This window comes from Drepanopeziza brunnea (assembly GCF_022702325.1).
Source record: "Drepanopeziza brunnea f. sp. 'multigermtubi' strain 214-2 chromosome Unknown ctg19, whole genome shotgun sequence".
Lineage (NCBI taxonomy): Eukaryota > Fungi > Ascomycota > Leotiomycetes > Helotiales > Drepanopezizaceae > Drepanopeziza > Drepanopeziza brunnea.
Window position 1 is genome coordinate 3,276,465 of NW_027094082.1, and position 20,187 is coordinate 3,296,651.

The 20,187-nt window shown below is 51.0% G+C and overlaps 4 protein-coding genes across 4 annotated transcripts; 2 read left to right on the forward strand and 2 right to left on the reverse strand.

The window, feature by feature from the left end:
* Positions 1-262: 262 nt before the first annotated feature.
* Positions 263-2,294, reverse strand: L3040_009603 (uncharacterized protein; the record flags this gene model as incomplete). The annotated part of the gene is made up of 4 exons (XM_066156027.1): positions 263-366; positions 413-449; positions 505-672; positions 732-2,294. 4 exons carry the CDS (start codon positions 2,292-2,294, stop codon positions 263-265), a joined length of 1,872 nt encoding a protein of 623 aa, XP_066010294.1.
* Positions 2,295-3,312: 1,018 nt separating this feature from the next.
* On the reverse strand, positions 3,313-4,245 carry L3040_009604 (uncharacterized protein; the record flags this gene model as incomplete). Its single annotated transcript, XM_007293282.1, has 1 exon — positions 3,313-4,245. One exon carries the CDS (start codon positions 4,243-4,245, stop codon positions 3,313-3,315), a length of 933 nt encoding a protein of 310 aa, XP_007293344.1.
* Positions 4,246-6,166: 1,921 nt separating this feature from the next.
* L3040_009605 (uncharacterized protein) lies at positions 6,167-9,338 on the forward strand (the record flags this gene model as incomplete). Its single annotated transcript, XM_007293281.2, has 8 exons — positions 6,167-6,231; positions 6,306-6,969; positions 7,564-7,647; positions 7,752-7,779; positions 7,985-8,004; positions 8,066-8,293; positions 8,352-8,480; positions 8,616-9,338. 8 exons carry the CDS (start codon positions 6,167-6,169, stop codon positions 9,336-9,338), a joined length of 1,941 nt encoding a protein of 646 aa, XP_007293343.2.
* A 4,888-nt stretch (positions 9,339-14,226) lies between these two features.
* On the forward strand, positions 14,227-19,357 carry L3040_009606 (uncharacterized protein; the record flags this gene model as incomplete). Its single annotated transcript, XM_007293280.1, has 7 exons — positions 14,227-14,630; positions 14,686-15,011; positions 15,095-15,906; positions 16,020-16,469; positions 16,521-16,694; positions 16,847-18,881; positions 18,957-19,357. 7 exons carry the CDS (start codon positions 14,227-14,229, stop codon positions 19,355-19,357), a joined length of 4,602 nt encoding a protein of 1,533 aa, XP_007293342.1.
* Positions 19,358-20,187: the final 830 nt, after the last annotated feature.

Here is a 20,187-nt window from a genome sequence, read left to right on the forward strand (position 1 = left end):
TGTTTTATACATCGCAAATGGACTACTGGAGGCACGAGATCATTTCCTGTTCTAGCATGATGAAGCAAAAGACATCAATCAACAGATCCAATGTAAACATCACGTGTGCCGTTCAGATTTCAAGGTTCGCAGTAGCATTCGCATGGGCGCAACGAACGCAGCTGAAGAAGTATGCTACGATTTCAGGCAGAGAAAAGGGTCCAGGTTCCCACCCTCAAAGCAACGGGTTTTGATGCACAGAGGTCGCCATGAACGCCTGTACCTATATCCATGCATTTGCGCCCCTGCAATGATGCCAGCCAATAAACGCCAGCCAGAAATGTACACCTTCCATGAACTCCCGACGGTGAATTTTTGCAGCGGTTGCTATTGCTCGTCAGCAGGATCCATAAACACGGTAGATGTTGCATACCATCAATCGTTGTTCTTGCCACCGGTGACCTTGGCAGCTTGGACAGCACTCATCTTCGAGATCCAAGCAGGAGAGGGCTGGATCTTGCGGACGGTACGGATCTCATCGCTGGAGTAGCCAGGGATGCGGATGTTGTAGCCACGCTCGAGGGTGAGTTGGATGTCGCGGATCTCGAGGATCTTGCTGCCGCGCTCCTTGGCGTTTTTGCAAGCGGCAGCGAGAACTTGGTCGACGAAGTTGTCTGCGACGTTGAGAATGGACTGCGATAATTAGCCTGGAACTTCTATATAGAGGGGACTGAGAGAATGAAAAGGCATACCTCTTCCACATCAGGCGTCAATCCTTCGCCCCCATCGATACCACCCTGACCACCGCCCGTGACTTGTCTGACAAGCTCGTCCAGCTTCTTCTTGCTCAGCACTCTTTCCGCGTCGCTCTCCATGTTGAACTGGGGAACCTTGGGAATGGCTGGCTGGTTCATGACGCTCGCAACATTATTAGCTCCGCCGGAGTACGTGGGTCGGGCTTGTTGCATCGGGACCGGCTGTGGAGTTGCAGTTGCGCGCTCAGGAAGATGCTTCGGAATCGGCATCTTATTCGTGATGACATTGTTCTCGCGTGGCGCGGTCGGGTGAGAATGGCCCATGATGCTGTTTGAAGGTTGCGTGTTGGAATAAGAGCGGTTGGCCTGACTGATCGCGTCGGCGTGCGAGAGAGCTTGGGGTATTTGAGATTGCTGGCCTTGCGATATCGCGGAATTAGGAACGCCCGCGGAGCGAGGTACCGCCGACTGCGGTGAATTGGTCTGCATGCCGGGCCGGTGCTGATTCTGCATTTGCGTAATAGCCGTATTGATCTGAGCAGGAAGTCCAGCTTCGGTCTTGATATTTGGCATTTGCCCTGGCGGCATAGTGGGAGGGCCATTCTGGCCTGGCATCTGTGATTGTCCCAGTTGGCCGTTTTGCTGCGGCGCTCCCGACATGCCTGACCTATTAGCTCCCATCATCTGCTGGTTTCTGGCTGCTTCGATCGCTGCATTCACCGTCTGAGTTGGATTTGGGACTTGCTGTGGATTCATTTGAGGCCGAACGGGAGGGCCTCCCACTCCACTGCTTCCTCCACCACTGTTGCCATTAGAGGGTAGTCCACTGGCAGAAGAGTTATTTCCTTGCGCCTGCACATTGGCCACCTGGGCGTTTTGTACCCTATACTGGGCCTGCTGCTTGCGGAAACTCTCAACAACATTCTTTGCTTCGTTATGCGCCTTGTGGTGGTTCTCCCTCTTCTCCTTGGCGTCTTTCTCCTCCTGCGCACTCAGCGGATTGTTACTCTCATTTCTCTTCGCAATCAGGCCGTCGATAGCTATGACCCTGGCAGAGTGCGACTCCATGTTGATCAAAGCCTTCAAGTACTCATTCTTCGACTTGACGAGCCATGCAGCAGCCTCTGGGCTGTCTCGAGCCATACCAGGAGGGAGGACATATGGAAAGCGCTCAACATGGTCCTGGAGCTTCGGGGGGATCTTTGGCGGTTGCCTTTGCTGTGCTGGACTCGGATTCCCGCCCGGATTACTCCCTACTTGATTCTGCTGCTGTGGGGGTTGGCCTTGATTCGACGGGCGAGTTTGCTCGCCTTGTGGCATTTGTGGCCCCGGCTGATTTGATTGTCCTGGCTGTCCTTGCATACCCTGCTGCTGCGCCTTGAACTTCGCAGCTTGCAACTTTCCTGACAAGGTTCTCGAGAATTCTACGATCTTGCGTTTCGCTTCCTGATGTTGTGGGGTGTCCGCCGCATTCATCTCGTACTGATTCCATAATTGTCTAAGACCATTCTCCCACTTCGTTCTCTCTTCTGTAGTGAACGGCTCGGGTAGGTTTCTCATCTGCTCTGGCTTGAAGAGAGGGATCTTGCGCTGCTGTTGCTGTTGCTGTTGCTGCTGCTGTTGTTGTTGTTGTTGTTGTTGTTGTTGTTGCTGCTGCTGTTGCTGCTGTTGCTGCTGCTGTTGCTGTTGCTGTTGCTGTTGCTGTTGCTGTTGCTGCTGCTGCTGCTGCTGCTGCTGCTGGATAGCAGCTTGCTGCTGTGCACTCACATTCTGGAATGATGTTGGCGCAGCCGGGCCACCTGCCTGTTGGCCATTGTTCATGGCGTCGCACTGAGGTTCGAAAGGAACTCTAGTATGAGAGTTATCACAGGCTATGGATATCCTATCTTGAAGTAGGGAATGTCCGAGAGATGCGACCGGAGGCAGAGTGGTCGAGGTGGAGGTTGGGGTTTGTGGGGTCGGATGATGGAAGGGCTCTGTCAGTCCGCCGGACAGTCAATTAACCTTGTTCGGAAACCGGCATTTATCCGCACAATCAAGCATTTTATCCTTTATCGCAGTCCGGGGTCTTCACAAAAAAAATGAAAGACTTGCAATCATTTGTGAAGGATTCAAGAAAGCTGTTATCATTTAGTCATTCTGACGTTGATTGGAAACATTTGAACTTCAAAAGAACGAGAATCCTGTGACTCGTGCATTTTCTGATCCAAAGGGAGCACTAAAATGAAAAATGTATTCAAATGTAAGAATATTTGTCCCATGAGCGCAGTGATATTTTTGGGGATATTTAATAGAATTTCGGTCATCAAGCAAATGGGCTTGAGTTGTGTGAACAAAACCTCTAATTGCAATGCAGACTCAAACGACCCAGTCTCCCAAATGCCCACGTATGCCAAACTCAAACCTCCTAAGCAACGCAGTTGATGGATGCCATTGACCAAAATCCCCTTCCCAAAAACCCTTTCCCAAAACCTTCCCATGTCTAAAGTCATCAATCATAGACGTAATCTCCAAGTCGTCGTCTCCTGTAGGTCATAGATTCATCACTGCCATTGAAAAAAAAACTCGCCTCGCCTATTCAGTCCTCATCCGAATCCACGTCCATGTCTTGGACATATCGAAAGTACGGCAGCTCCCTGAGATCGCCCCCCTCCATCTCTTCTTCCCCTTGAGTGAGCTCCACAAGCTCTTCCACGCTATCGGGACCCTCGTACTCTTCATCGATCCTAGGAGGCGGGTCGTCGAATATGAGACTGGTTCGCTCGCCCTTGGTCTTTCTGCGTAACCTCCTAGCACTGGATCCAATCTCATTCGCTCCTTCAAACGTGACCGGCTTGAGATCCTCCTCATCCGTATCGCTGCCAATGCTCTGGCTTATAGTCCTCTTCTGCACACTTCCCGAACTCCTCCGCTTCCTCCGCCTCTCCTCCCTCATGGCTTCAAGCCAAGCATCTCTGTCATCCTCGTCTGGCTGGCAGTGTAGGTTCTTGAGGCCGTATAGTACCCGCGGATCAATCTCGTTCCTGGTCCTGGAGACTGACCTCACAGATCCCGCTCGGTCACTTGCTGCATCCTCATACTGGTGTGGCCGGATGACACTCTCGTCGTCCGAGTCCCACTCCTCGTAGTCGCTCTCGCCGAACTCCTCGACCGTGAAATTCCCTTCGACGATGACGTTTCTTTGATTCAGGGGCGGGGTCACGGAGAATGGGGGAACGGGCGAAGAGGAAAGGGATCGTGGGGGGCTGCCACTGGCGTCCGAGTCCGAGTCGTGGGTAGACGAGTCGGGCGAGGAGGATCGTGGCGACAGATCTGAGGGCTTGTTGGAAGGTGTGTAGGAGAAGTAAGGGCCATTGCCATTGGGGATTATATTGCCATTCTGCTTCGAGGCATATGGAGGCTCAAAATGCATGCCATTTCTGCGGTTCTTGAACAAAGAGCTGGGGGCAATCGTGGGAGTCTGCGGAGGGGAGGAAGGCCCTGCATTGTAGTTGGGTGTGGTAGACCACATGGATGCGGTTTCTGGTGCGGTTTCTCGTGAGCTGTGATGCGCCTTGGGCACAGAAGTTTGGCAATGCAATCAATGAACGCGTTCAGGTCAAGGCGTCAAGGCCCGCCGAGGTAAATATCTCCAACAAGGAGAAGGAAGACGAGGAGGATCGCAGTTCATGATAATCTGTGGAGGGAACTTCGGATACCCAGGGAGACTTGGTTTTTTTTTTTTTTTTTTTTTTCGAAACGAAGACCGAAGACCAGTGAGGTTGGTGTGATGTGTGAAGATGTATGAGGTGCCCGCGGGACTATTGAATAGGGGAGAGGGTGAGGTGAGGGGTGATGGAAGGTAAGGTAAAGTAGGATTGAGGAAGCAAAAGGGCGGAAAGCCGAAAACTTATACTCGTGCAGATATGGCGGCCACTCAGTGAGCAGTGGGGTAGACAGATATGGGGGGGAGGGGAGGGGGGATTTTGTTTTTCCGAGTGTGCGGCCAAGTGGGGAATCGGGGTCTGACCGGGGGGGGGGGGGGGGGGGGGGTACCGGGTAGAGAGGCAGAGGCAGAGGCAGAGGTAGAGGTAGAGGTAGAGGTAGAGAGAGGTAGAGGTAGAAGTAGAGGTAGAGAGAGGTAGAGAGAGGTAGAGGTAGAAGTAAAAGTAGAGGTAGAGGTAGAGGTAGAGGTAGAGGTAGAGGTAGAGGTAGAAGAGTAGAGGTAGAGGTAGAGGTAGAGGTAGAGGCAGAAGTAGAAGTAGAAGTAGAGGCAGAAGTAGAAGTAGAAGTAGAAGTAGAAGTAGAAGTCAAACTAGGAGCAATTATTGATTGTTCATAGCAGTGCGGAGGAAGGGAGGGAAGCAGCAGGAGGATGTGGATGTGGATACGGAGGAGGGTGGCGACGACGACAATAAGCAGTACAAGCCAGCCCGCCCGCCCGCCAGCCAGCCCGCCAGGTTGAGCGTGGGGCCAATTCTGTCGGGCAGCGATGCGACCAGAATTCCAGATATAGACCGCCCAGGATCGTCGATAGGTGAAATGGCTTGTGAGGGAACAAACAAATCCGATGACTCAACTCGACCCGACCCGACTTGACACGATGGGACCGGTGCCAGTACAGCAGAGGCAGAGCAAAAAAGCTTTTGAAGAGGATTTACTCGCTTACTGGCCTGATGCGTTGGCACTCAACAGGCAAACACCAACAAGCAAAAGAAAAAAAACAACGAAAAACATCCGTCATCGCAAATCGCAAACGTGTCAACGTCCCCGACCGAGAGAGAGAGCTGCATTATCGTGCATCCCACGTGACGGGTGAAGGATAATTTTTTCTCGTAATCACCACTCCCGAAGAGCTGTTCAGCATCAACAAAGATCCTGCATCGGCACCAGCCTCTCGGCCAAGAATCCCAACGACGAATTCCGCTGCGAAGACTTGGCGACAGAGTGCTCCGGAGCATGAAATTTGGCGAAGGAAGAGATATCGTCGGATGCGGCTGCTATGCCGCTTAACTGGATCCCAGAATCCCTCATCTCGTTCCGTATCACGTTTCTCGCTTGCGGAGCGCTTAAATCGGCAAATCACAGTCACATGTCTTACCCAACAGGCGCCGCTCGATGAGTGGCTGTACAAAGGCTAAAGCAACGTCGATTTTCCATCAGTGTAACAGTGTAAACAGCGTACTGGCAATCAACGCCTGATCATTCCCCTTCTTACATTCCTGTTAACATCTACCTTAAGCGCTCTCTGTCGTCAATTGCTGCTTTTGTGGCTTTTCCTGTCGTTTTCATTTTCCGCTCTCCCTTTTTTTTTCTTTTCTTTTTTTCCGTTTGTAACGGAAAATCCACGTGACTGCAAGACCAAAGCCAAGACGGGGGATCTGGACCCCTCTTGGCGGGACCAAGGTGCCGCCAGCCAGCAGTCTGGTTCAATCCCCCATCGGCCGCCCACAATGTCCCTCCTCGAACGTCATCTCGAGCAAATCTCTCTCTCCGCAGAATCTATCGCAGGGCTCCGGTCAGTTGCCATTCGATTATATTTCTTTATATTTGTATTCGTTGACACTCGCCCTTACTCACCCCGCCATCCAGCTTCCCTCCCCCCAAGATCTTCACCAATGCCCTCCTCTCAGCCCCCGACATCACCTCTTTAATCCGAGACACCGAACCTCACGAGCGCGCGCTCTTCTCCGTGCCTTCCCAGCCGCCGCACATCACGTCCAGCACGCCCTACCAGGACCCTGCGACCTCCACTGCCTCCCGCCGGCAGACCGTGTTCAATGTCACCCAAGGCGAAGTCACAGCCGGCACAGCCACGGGCTCCCGCGCTCCCCGTCGAAACACGGCTGTAGCTGCCGTCCTTGGAGCCGAGCTGCACAACCAGGTTCGCAAGACAGAGGGCAAAGGGGAGATTGACGTCGAGGTTCTGCTGAGAGGAGCAGAGAAGCTGAATAACGTGTACAGCGTTCCTGGTGTCCCGGGCAGGATCGAGGATCTGAGGAGACGGTACGAGGAGGCTGTCCGGGAGCTGAATCGCTACGAGGAGAGGGTGAAAAGGCAGACGAGGGAGCTAGAGAGGATCAATCGCGGGGATACGCCGGGCGACGAGAATGAGGATGGGGACGAGGAGGATGACGGGGACTACGAGGGAAGTGGGGAGAATGAGTACGAAGTGGAGGTTACGGAAGAGGAATTGATGGCTGAGGAAGAGGAAATCAGGGAGCTGGAGCGGAAGAAGAAGGAGCTTGAGGAGAGGGTCAGTGGGATGGAAAGAGATCTTGGGGGCTTGTCGAGATGAGGACCTTGCTCGTGACTGAGATGGCCTCGTTGAGATTGCAGTTACTCTTGGGTCTGGAGCCAGCTATGTCTCTAGACGGTTTGAAAGCTTGGAGGAGTCTGAATCTGTCGGGTGGAAACCAGCTGCCGATTGGCTTTTGCTACTGATGAGTGTTTTACCACATCGGAATTTCATCTTCCTGGTGTTATCTCTCCAAAATACTGCTTCTTGCAACGTTCTTTTTCTGCTCTGTGCTTGCTTGCCTTGTGCCTTAACAGATAGTGGATGTATTTGTAATACGCTGAGATGATTAGTCGACAAATGTTTTTGATAAGTTGGTCATTGCTTGATGTTTTTTATTAGGTGGTAAGACAGAACAAGCAGAGATGAATACGCATAATATTTTGTATATACATTTTCGTTCTTTCCGCATCGCTAAATATAAGCGAACGTGCTATACTTTTTTTTCCCCCCCAAAAAAGTACAAAAAAAGGCAAAAACTTATATTACTGCCGCTGATCCGTAGATCTTGTTGATGTGCCCGGAGAATCCAATTGCGCCCCTTGTTACCAGGAGGAGGATATCTACCGCATGCTTCCGATCATTACTCTTCGATCGTCACCCGGCGAAGGGTGCGCCCTGCTCGGCCTTGAATTTGTAAACAGGCTGGTAGTGAGAACACTCCCCAAGCAAGTCCCCTATACAAGGCCCGCAATTTTTACACTCCCGCGAATATGGCTTGGATGTTACTCCCAGATTAGGCTATCCGGCCCATCTACCACGATCTCAGTATGTTTTGATGAAGACACGGACGCGTCTGAGTTATATAACACAACGCGTGAATTTCGGGAATGGGGTTTGTTTGTGCGAGCCGAAGCGAGGCCGGGCTAGGTCCATCTCTACGGAGTAGGTGCTGCCGCCGATGAGTTGGTTGGTTAGTGCTCCGCGCTTTCATTCTCAACTTGGCCGACTTTGCTCGCAGCTTGCGGTACAGAAGGTTACAAATCACCATCGGTCAGTCCTCATATGAGCAGGTGGAGGATGTCTATTTTCAGCTTGCTAACACTCTCTACAGGCTGACAGAAACACCCTTCTTGCTAGTGCTATGGACTCAGACTTGGTTGGATCCTTGGGCTCCCCTCCTGCCAGCCCAAAGGCTCTCGCTCGCAATACTCATGCTCACGATGATGACGGTTCAGACTACGCGGGCGACGAAGACGACGTGGGTGAAGATGAGTATGACCTCGAGGAGTTATACGTTCTGGAGCCTGCCACCGCAGTGAGACCAGATGGGAAGAGATACGTCAGTCGAGAATCGCCCTCCCGCCTCCAGGGCGAGAAGAAGCTGAATTTACTCCTAGGCTCAATACACTGGTGCAAAAAAGGAGGCTGGCTCGCTCGCCATTCCTGACCCTACCTTGATTAGGAATCCTGCTTTGCCCGGCACCTCTGATCCCTCGATGTACAAGTTCACCATCTACCTCGACAAGGTGGATCCAGACGACGAGAACAAGCGCATCCCAGCTAAGACCGCATCTATCACCCGCAACGACCTCGATGAGCACCTAGCACCCTCCTGGGAATCCTCACACACTTTGATGGCCTTCAACCAATGGCGCAACTAGCTCATTGTCCGCTACCTCGGAAACAAGCGCAAGACGCGCGAACACTGGCTCATCAGCGAACAGCAGCTCGCCACCTCACTGTTGAGAGCGCAACTGGAGCGAACCGGCAAGTACAAGCCCAAGTGGAACCGCACCGCCAACGAGTTTAACAAGCGCCTGAACCTGGCCGGCACCATCCAGCTGAGAGGGGAGCCCCTGATCTCCCAGCGGATCCAGAAGGACCCCTGCCTGCAAGAGAATCGGCTGGCGCCTTTCCGCACGGCGCTGACCATCCAGGCTAAGATGACGCACCAGTGGCCTGCATCGCAAAAGATCCTCCGTGACGCCGAAGAGGCGCAGAGGGTCGCGGACGAGACGGCGGGGAACTACCTCATGGCTTCGGATGACGAGCGCTATGTTGCGGACTCGACGGACGAGAAGGCCATCCCGGACCCGGCTCCAGGTGGTCCTAAGCTGAGTGACCGTCTTCGTCGCACGACGATACGAGTCGCTGCTCGGGTTAGCGACAAGGATGAAGATGGTAAGGAAAAGCGTGAAGATGAAGAGGACGAGGATGGAGATGGATATGAAGAACCGCCAAGAAAAAAGCCGAAGAAAGCCGTGAAGAAGAAGCGTGCGCCGCCGCAGAAGAAGAAGCGCGCTTTAGCTAGAAAGGATCGAGAGAGAAACGATCGAGCTATAGACTCTGGAGGTGATAATGACGATGACTCGGATCTCTCTTGATCAGCTTTTTAAGAAAGAAGCGTAATAATAATATAGCATAGCATGCGCGAAGATTCTTTTTGTGTGATTTGAGTGAAACTCTGTGCTTATATTCCTTACTTAAATGGAAGACAATCCAACAACTTTGATCATTAAATTCTTCTTCTTCCTTCTTTTTACATCTATATATATATCCATATCCATCCCCTTCATTCATCCATTCATCCATTCTAACCCCCCCCATCTCGTAACTACCCCTCTCCCACCCCCTTCAACTCAAATCTTTCTCATCGTCCAACCTTCCACTTTTCCACCTTTCCACTTCTCCCTCTTCTCCTTCTTCTCCCTCTTCTTCTCCCTCTTTCTCCCTTCCCTGAGTCCAGCTTCAAAGAAAAAAAGAACGATTGAACCATCGTCAGCCAATTAAAGCTCCAAGATAAACTAAACCACTTCCTCAACTCACTCACTCCCAACTATCAACTGCCACACCTACCGCAACCACCGCATCAAATCCAAACCCGACTCTCAACCAACCATCCTCCTACTCTCTCCATATAGCACTGTAGCCACATCCAACATCCAACATCCAAGCTTCAACCCAACCCAACTAAAATCAAACCTCCGTCTCAGCGCATTCCCCAAGCATACCTAATCCAACACACACAACCGCACCCCCTATCCCTATCCCTATCCCAACTCTATTCCCATCCTCGACCGACTCAATTCCAACCTGCTTCTAATCTTGAAACCAGACTGCGAAGGTGTGAAAGCTGGTTTACGCTTACGCTCTGTGTATGTTTACGTTGTGCTTTTAGGCGATGATTAGTCATACTATACCGGTACTATACATACCATGCCATACTATACCTATCATGTTATATCATACCATACCAATAAATTAATGCTGAATTCCGCCTCTTGAAGAAATCCCTTTTTTTTTTTTTTTTTTTTTTTTTTTTCTTCGCGTGGTTTTTCCAAGCTCGCGGACTTGGACTTGGACTTGGATCTGGATCTGGATCGGATCAGATCTGCATCTGCATCTGGATATTTTCCATCAGCGCGATCCGTTCGCTGAGCGCGTAGGCGTGAGAAGCTTAGATGTATGTATGTATGTATGTGTATTTGATTGGTGGAGAGCTTGGAGAATAGGTCAGGAACAGGTGAGAGGTTTTAGAGGGATCTGAGTTTTTTGTTTTTACTTTACTGTGTTGATTGAGTGCTTTTTTTTGGGGGGGGGGGGGGGGGGGGGGGGTTTGAAAGGGGGGAGATTATAATGTATTAATACATATATATAATTTTTTTTTTTTCTCTTTTTCTTTTCCCTCTTTCTTTTGGTTGGTGATAGTATGGATGGCGATATTTCGCTGTAGGGGGCTTTTGATGGTGGTATTTGGACAAGATGATATGAGATCGGATTGGAGATTTTATGGTGTAAATTATATGAAGGATGGGGTTCGTGGAAATAGGGAGTGGGGGATGGGGATGAGGATAGGGGATGGGGATAGGGATTCAAGGTGTCTTGGTTTACATGCGCGAATAACTAGCACGGTAGATGTTGAGATGGAAATGGGTACGGGTATGGGTATAGGTATGTATCGCCCATCACAAGGGCCGCCCGAAACGAAAAATGTTCCCGACTGCTGAGTTGGCGGTAAAGAGCAGATGGATCAGGAAGGTGGTTGCGTGTGGATTGCAGCAGTAGGACGAAGAAGATACTGCTGTTGGCGGTAGATGCACGCGCTCATCGGTCTGGCAGTTGGGACAGCTTTAGTAGCTAACACGATAGTAAACGAAACCTGCTATTCAGTTGATGAATAGCCCTCGCTAGTCAAAGATCAGATTTCTTGGATTCCTCCTCTTCTTCTTTTTGTTGCAAATATAGCTCTGATATAATTACTAATTACAATCACAAAGCCAAACTCAAACCCGCCTTCAAGATGCGCATCGAGGGGAGGGGAGGGCAAGGCGTTGTTGTTGTTATTGTTGTTGAAGAAGAGGAACTTCTCCGCGAAATCACTGCTGCTGCTGTTGGAAGCGCTTGCGTCCTTGGATGTAGAGATGGACAGGAAGGAAAATTCTCGCTGCAAGGGCTAATAAACGAGAGCGGGAAGGCCGCAGAATCGAGGAGCGACCAGTCGAGGTCGAAATTGAGGGAGGGGACCCGGACCCAGATAGGGTAGTGCTGGTATTTGCGCTGCGGGTCTCGCTACATGACATGTTGTTGACATCCTCCTGACTGTCGAATTCGACAAGCGGGCGCTATAGAGCCTGGCAAGATGCGAGGCGACGGCTTTATTGGCTTCATTAGCTTTATTAAAAGCTCAATTCAAAACAAGAGGCGCGTGCACTTCTATACAAATAACGTGTTCTTATAAAAAGATAAAAAATAGTAGCGCGTGCTCGCGTATTCAGATACCGGTAACGCGTTGCCACGCCGCGGTACGTAGATGACCGAAATGATGCCACGTGACTGAATGACTTACCGGATTCCAATTACCGCTGATACGTTGAGTGGCTGCCAAGATACTTAGCCGACTTAGGCTTAGCTGTACAATATACTTAATCCGGGCCGACCCTTTCCGAGCACAAGATATGCAATACGGGCGATTAAAGCTTAGCACGCTCAGAAATCCTGTCAGATCGGTATGGAATAGTCCCACGTGGCTACATAATTCATCACTACAACTACATAAATTAAGTGTAGGTAAGCAGCCCGACAAGAGAGATTGATTCACGGGTGCTTATCTTCTATTAAAAAGGGAATAAGTAGAAAGTTCGTAAAAGAAAGCATCCATCTTAATTACGTCACGACCTCTTAGTGGCACTAAAAAGTATATAGACTTTCCTCGCTTCTTCGACTAACAATCATCCTCCTCTCCCACTTCTCATAGGTCCTCTTTTCTGCTGCTGCTCATACTAGGGAGTCGGATGCGCTCATGGCTGTTGGGGCCGCGAGCGATGTGTAGATAAGCGAGGGGCGCATATACCGGTACCCCCCCCCCCCCCCCCCCCGAAATGAATACATGTCGAGAGGAATATTTTGCAAGAGATCTAACCAGGTCTTAAACCGATCAACTGTAGTATAAGAATTCATTCAGCCCTGAAAAGTGTCTTTGAGCCAGCATCTAGTCTGTGCAATGGGCTTGACAGGGCTTTAAGCCATTCAGAAATCACCGCTCTACGACTTATAGAGCTGAACTGGGCCCGACATTTATTCATAGAGGGGGATAGTAATGATAGTCATCGGATTCGTTTAGGATGCCCAAGAGCTCGGTAATACTCTGGGCGCTGGAAGAGGCCATCGCTCGTACACTCCGGCTCGTCGTAGGGCCAGCCCTCGACGCCTTGAACCATACCGTTCCTGTCCCCGGATCGGTGGCCTTGACCTCCTCCGCTCGTGCAGTGAGTAAGTGAGGGAGGGAGTGCAAGCTCGTTCGGCCGTGGAAAAACGACGAACGACGAGCAGTAAACGAAAGACCAACGAACAACGAACAAGCCTCGGGAAATAAACGTCATGTCTCTGTTAGCGCTTGCTCTTGACTCTTGTGTCTTGATTCTATCCTCGTCAATTGTGGAGATGCAAGCAAGCAAATCCGTACGGAGTAAAGACTCCTAGTGCAGATCAGATCAGCGCTGCACGGAGTTCAATGGGTGCCGAAGTCCGCGAACGGGAATGCCGAGAGGGAGAGTGAGAGAGAGGGAGAGTAAGAGTGAGGTGATATGGGATGTGATCAGATGAGATGAGATGAGAACGAAAATGAAAGAGAACATGAATCAGTCAGTGGTTACCTGCCCGGACTCGATCTCCTGAAAAGACTGAAGCCTATCGCGGGAGCTTACCGTAAGCGAGCTTTATATTGACATGGAGTAGTAGAATGAAAATTAGAAAACGAAGTATCAATGGAAGAGAAGACAAGCGAACCACTCTGATAATCTAGGGCTGGTGAAATAATATATCTATATCTATTTCTATATCTATATCTATATCCATACCCATATCCATATCTATTGATGAATCAACACATATCCATCAGCCCCTGCTCCGGTCTTATCTTATCGACGATCACCCGTCGTCGGCTCGCCTAAGTCCCTGGTCCACCCACCACTTCTGTATATATACACATATACTTCGTATACATAACTTGATCAATGATAAATCTCAGATATAACTTCACTTTACAACACATCACCAAACGCATATCAAGCGCCTTGCTGTCGCCTCATGTCAGCATTCACATGTCAGCAATGCCAATTCCAGTCATGGCAGTGCCGAGCGAGAGGACGCCATCTTCGACGCCACTGGCAGCTGAACTGAATCAGAATTCACGCACGCCGCTCGGGGCCAATCCCCAGCATTCCAGAACCAGAACCAGAACCTGAGATTATTGATTTTTTCATATATTGTTTGGGAGCTGCTATTCACCATTCACGTTTCGCATTCCCTTCCCGGATCAACATCTCCAAGCGTCTCAGATACAACTCACATCTGTATATTCAGACATAACGTGACATTCTCCCAAACCCGCCATCGGCCCTCGGGTTTCTGGAAAGATCCGATCGAAACTCTGGACGGCGTCGTCAAAGCTTTCAGTATTTACTACCCACTGGTCTGCCCGTGCTCGGATGACCTCAATGGCCGAGCCCGGCTAACTAGATCAGTAGTCAAGCTAGAGGTCAGGACAGACAAAATAAAAACCTCCCCACTCCTCCCTCTGAACTGTCTCCGGGCTGAGCTGGATCTGGAGCATACAAAACATAGCCAGAGCCCTCTTCAGATCTACCTTGGACTCTTGTTTGGATGCAAGTGGTCATCCTGCTCCTCTTTCCTTGACTTCACTACGCCACCGAAAACAAGAAAGAAAAAAGGGGAAAGAAAAAACGACACATTCCAGAGTAGTATATGTCAACAATGGTCTCAGAGAACGAGAAGCACGGTTTCGAGCCAACCCGCGAAGAGAACATCTTGAACAGCACAACCGACTATCCTGGGTACGCCGACGATGAGGTGGAGCGGCCATCGACCTTCGGCAATGACAGCTCCACGGATGATCTTGACGAGAAGGATAGGCTGGAGCGAGTGCAGACCTCCAGGTCGGCTCGGGATCGACGCCAGTTCCAGCCGGTCATTCCTGGAGACCGGATCGAGCTGCAGAGGATTGCAACGACATTCAGTGGCCGAGGGGCCCTGTCCAAGACGAATACAGGCGCGACGGGGCAAATGGAAAGACAGGACACGCTGGCTGGCGTCAAGATAGGCGACCCAGTGCTCGATCCGGCGTCTGCTGAGTTTGATGTGTACAAATGGACTCGAATGTGGGTTAATCTCCAGTGCTCCTATTTCACAACTTACTCACTTTGACAACTTCAGGGTAATGAGTTTGATGGATCAAAATAATGTAGTGCAACGACGAGCCGGTATCGTCTGGAAGAACCTGAAAGTATGCGGATCAGGGTCGGCAATCAACCTGCAGAAGAACGTCGGATCACTCTTCCTTGCACCTTTTCGATTGGGAGAGGTATTTGGAAAGGGCCCAGAGAAGACGATCTTGAACGAATTCGAGGGCTGCCTGAAGACTGGAGAGATGCTCATCGTGCTGGGCAGACCTGGATCAGGGTGCTCCACGCTCCTCAAGACTCTCATGGGCGAACTGACGGGTTTGGATATGAAGAAGCAATCAGAGATTCACTATAATGGTATGTATATATGCCCCCACCCCTGCGAGTCTCGTATACTGGCAATCTGCTCTGATCGATGCTAAAATAAATCATCTGGGCAGGAATCTCGCAGAAGCAGATGACCACACAGTTCAAGGGAGAACTTGTCTACAATCAGGAAGTCGACAAGCATTTTCCACATCTTACAGTGGGAGAAACCTTGGAATTCGCGGCTCGCGTCAGGACACCACAGCAGCGACTAATAGATGGACTTGATCGCGAGACTTGGGCCAAACACATCGCCAAGGTATTCATGGCTACCTTTGGCCTCTCACATACATACAACACCAAGGTGGGAAACGACTTTGTGCGAGGTGTTTCTGGGGGAGAGAGAAAGCGTGTCAGTATTGCCGAGATGGCACTCGCGGGATCGCCAATTGCTGCTTGGGACAACTCCACGCGAGGTCTGGATGCGGCCACGGCCTTGGAGTTCACCAGATCACTCCGCATGTCTTCCAACCTCAGTGGAGCATGCCACCTGGTCGCGATCTACCAGGCCTCGCAAGCCATCTACGACGAGTTTGATAAGGCCGTGGTGCTGTACGAGGGGCGACAAATCTACTATGGACCGTGTGAGGAAGCGAAGCAGTACTTCTTGGATATGGGCTGGGAGTGTCCTCCTCGCCAAACGACGGGCGATTTCCTGACTTCTGTCACAAACCCGGTGGAACGCACAGCACGCAAGGACATGCAAAACAAAGTTCCCCAAACGCCAGACGAATTCGAGAAATACTGGAAAGAGTCGGCGCACTACAAAGCCTTGAAGCAGGAGACCAAGGACCACGAAGTCGAATTTGGTGGCGACGAGACCTTCAAGCAGTTTACTGCTAGTCGGAAAGGCATGCAGGCAAACCACGTCCGACCCGCGTCACCAGTATGTGCACACCCCTTTCCCTTTGTAATTGACGTCTTGATATTTGGCTCCCCTGACCGAACTTCGGAGTTTGTGAGTCTCGATACTGAGATTCAGGGCTAACTTGGATCAAGTACACCGTCAGCATTCCGATGCAAGTCAAGTACTGCACTCAGAGAGCCTACCAACGTTTATGGAACGACAAGACCTCGACTATCACCACTATAGTGGGACAGATTGGCATGGCTCTGATCATTGGGTCTCTTTTCTACGGCACACGCAACGACTCGGCCGCTTTCTTCCAAAAGGGTGGTGTGCTTTTCTTCGCTGTCCTCCTCAACGCCCTCATCGCCATCTCTGAGATCAACACTTTGTACAGCCAACGTCCTATCGTCGAAAAGCAGGCTTCCTATGCTTTCTATCACCCTTTCACTGAGGCCATGGCTGGTATAGTTGCAGACATTCCCGTCAAGTTCATGATTGCCACCTGCTTCAATATCATCCTGTACTTCTTGGCTGGATTGCGACGGGAACCGTCCCAGTTCTTCATCTTCTTTCTGTTTAACTTCGTTGTAATCCTGACGGTGGGTATTCCCGAAGTTCCCATTGCGAATTTTTGCTGACAGAGCTACCAGATGTCTCAAATCTACCGGTCTATCGCTGCGAGTACCAAGACGGTCTCACAAGCTCTCGCTATCGCAGGAGTCGCTACTTTGGCCATTGTCATCTACACTGGCTTCGTAATTCCTAGACCACTTATGCACCCATGGTTCAAGTGGATATCCTGGATCAATCCGGTTGCCTATGCAGTATGTATTCACCAAGCGTTCGCTCCCCCTCTGAGGGGCTTTCTCGGGAATCTTCAATCCTAATCATTCACGAAACTTGCTCGCCCCCATTTCATGATTAAATTTGGCACTCCTCGTAGTTACTTGAGATTGGAGATCTGACTGTCCTGTAGTTTGAAGGTCTGTTCGTCAATGAGCTACACGGTAGACGATTCGCATGTTCCCAAGTCGTTCCGTCAGGGCCCGGATACCCCAGCACCGGCAACGAATTCATTTGCGCTGTTGCGGGAGCCGTTCAGGGCCAACTCACCGTATCAGGAGACGATTACGTTGAATCTCAGTTTGAGTACTCGTATTCCCACATCTGGCGAAATCTCGGTTTCATGTTTGCCTTCATGATCTTCTTCCTCGCGGTAAACCTTACAGCAACCGAGCTCAATGCTTCGACCGACAGCAAAGCAGAGGTCTTGTTGTTCCGTCGTGGCCACGTCCCTCAGCATCTGGAGGCCGCCGAAAAGGCGGCAAGGCAAGATGAAGGAGCTCCTATGCCTTCCACTGGAGTCCAGAGTCCCGCAAAAGATGACGAGCGGAAAGAAAAAGAGAGCGACAGGGAGGCCGTCGCACTGGCCCCTCAGACCGATGTTTTTACTTGGAAGGACGTTTGCTACGATATAAAGATCAAGGGCGAGCCTCGCCGTTTATTGGACAACGTTTCAGGATGGGTCAAGCCTGGTACTCTCACTGCATTGATGGGCGTCTCCGGTGCAGGAAAGACGACCTTGCTCGACGTACTAGCTCAGCGTGTCTCTATGGGTGTCGTTACTGGTGATATGCTGGTGTCGGGAAGGCCTTTGGATAACTCCTTCCAGCGCAAGACGGGTTACGTCCAGCAGCAAGATTTGCATCTTGAAACCACGACTGTTCGCGAAGCCCTGCGCTTCTCGGCTATGCTTCGTCAACCTAAGACTGTGTCTAAGAAAGAAAAGTACGAGTTCGTCGAGGGTGTCATCAAGATGCTGAACATGGAGGACTTTTCAGAGGCTGTCGTTGGTGTTCCTGGAGAGGGTTTGAATGTCGAGCAGCGCAAGTTGCTTACCATCGGTGTCGAGTTAGCGGCAAAGCCGGCTCTCCTGCTCTTCTTAGACGAACCTACCTCGGGTCTGGATTCGCAATCATCCTGGGCCATCGTTGCTTTCTTAAGAAAGCTCGCGGATAACGGACAAGCTGTCCTGGCTACCATTCATCAGCCTAGTGCCATTCTCTTTCAGGAATTCGACCGACTCCTCTTCCTAGCCAAGGGGGGTCGCACAGTTTATTTTGGTGACATTGGGGACAATAGTAAAACGCTTCTCGACTATTTTGAATCCCACGGCGCCGAAAGGTGCGGCGAAGACGAAAACCCTGCTGAATACATGCTCAAGATGGTCGGAGCTGGTGCTTCCGGCAAGTCTTCCAAAGACTGGCACGAGGTCTGGAAGGGCAGCGAGGAAGTTAACCAAGTCCAAACTGAACTTGCCCGGATCAAGAACGAGATGGGAAGAGAATCAGGCGGCGATGACAACACATCGCACTCCGAGTTCGCTATGCCGTTCTTCGATCAACTCGTGGAAGTGACCAGCCGTGTCTTCCAGCAATACTGGCGAACACCCGAGTACGTCTTCGCTAAGCTCATGCTTGGAGTGGCTTCGTCACTATTCATCGGTTTCTCCTTCTTCCACGTCGACCCCAGCCAGCAAGGTCTCCAAAACGCCATCTTCTCCATCTTCATGATCACCACCATCTTCACTACCCTGGTCCAACAGATCATGCCTCGCTTCATCCTGCAGCGTGACCTGTACGAAGTTCGGGAACGTCCATCGAAGGCCTACTCCTGGAAGACGTTCCTCATCGCCAACATCGTCGTCGAAATCCCGTATCAGATCATTCTCGGTATCATGGTCTGGGCATCCTACTTCTATCCGATCTACACTCGAGAGGGCATCCCCTCCGGGGAGCGCCAAGGCCTCGTCTTGCTCCTCCTGGTCCAGTTCTTCGTGTTCACGTCGACCTTCGCGCACATGATGATCGCGGCGCTGCCCGACTCGGAGACAGCCGGGAACATCGCCACGCTCATGTTCTCCCTCACCTTGAGTTTCAACGGTGTCTTCCAACCGCCGAACGCCCTGCCCGGCTTCTGGATCTTCATGTACCGCGTCTCGCCTCTGACCTGTAAGCAATCCCATGCCATCTCCTCCTGCCACCCCGCAGACCCGCCCTCCACAGTACTAATGGAGGAAAAAACAGATCTCGTCTCAGCCGTCGCCTCAACTGGCCTCTCCGGCCGCCCCATCCGCTGCTCCTCCACCGAAGTCGCCATCATGCAGCCCCCCGCCGGGACCTCCTGCGGCGCCTACCTCTCCAGGTACGCCGCCGACACCGGCGGCGCCGTCTACAACCCGGACGCCGTCTCGGACTGCCAGTACTGCGCCTCGACCGTCGCCGACCAGTACCTCGCCTCCGTCTCCATCTCGTACTCGACGCGCTGGCGCGACTACGGCATCGGCTTCGCCTACATCTTCTTCAACATCTTCGCCGCCGTGCTGGCGTACTATCTCGTCCGCGTCCGGAAGGGGAGCGGGAAGAGCATCGGGGAGAGATTTCCAGTCAAGCCTTTGCTGGCGCTGTTTAAAAAGGGATCCGCATAGGCAGGCATCAGAGGAGCGAGAGCTTGCGAAAGGGGGGAAAAATTTACGTCGGCCGCTTACAACGGATGGGATCTGGAAGGAGGGAAGGAATCCTCCTCTCGAAATAACAGAACAGCTGGAGGGGCATTTTTTAAAATACTGACAATCGGGATTGGGTCATAAGCGCGCAGTTGGTAAGAAAGAAAGCGGATCTTTCGTTTGGATTGGTGTGGGGGGGGGATTTTCTTTTCTTTTCCTTTTTTCTTTTGCGAAAATGCAGACAAAGTGAAGAATGTGATGATATGATGATGGGTTACATTGTAGATACGACGATAGATAATATTTTAATTTTGGAAAGATAAAAAAAAAAAAATGATGATAATTTATAAAACTTGGACGGTATATACGTCTATTGATATGGGGTTTTTCTTGAGGGGTGATTATGATATAATGCAGCATCACATACCAACGAAGCAGATGACTCGTGCAAATTAAATACGTCAGCGAGCCATCCCCTCATCTCGGTAGCTACCTTAGCTAGAAACATCGTAACACAACTTACGTCTGGCGTGGCGTGGCGTGGCGTGGCGTGATACAAATACGGGTACCCCAAACTATTCTCATTCTCATTGTTAACCAAGTTCTTTCATCAAAGCTAGCTCAGCTAAGCCAAACCAAGCGAGGCAGTCTACGGATTCCATAAACAGACAAACAATCTTCCTAAACTGACTCCTGATCTCGAAGCGAGGCGAGGCGAGGCGAAGCGAGGCGAATGGCATATGGCATATGGTATATATATAGATGGAGTATCTACCGGTATCTATGTGGCTGTCGCTTTTGTCCGCGGCTCA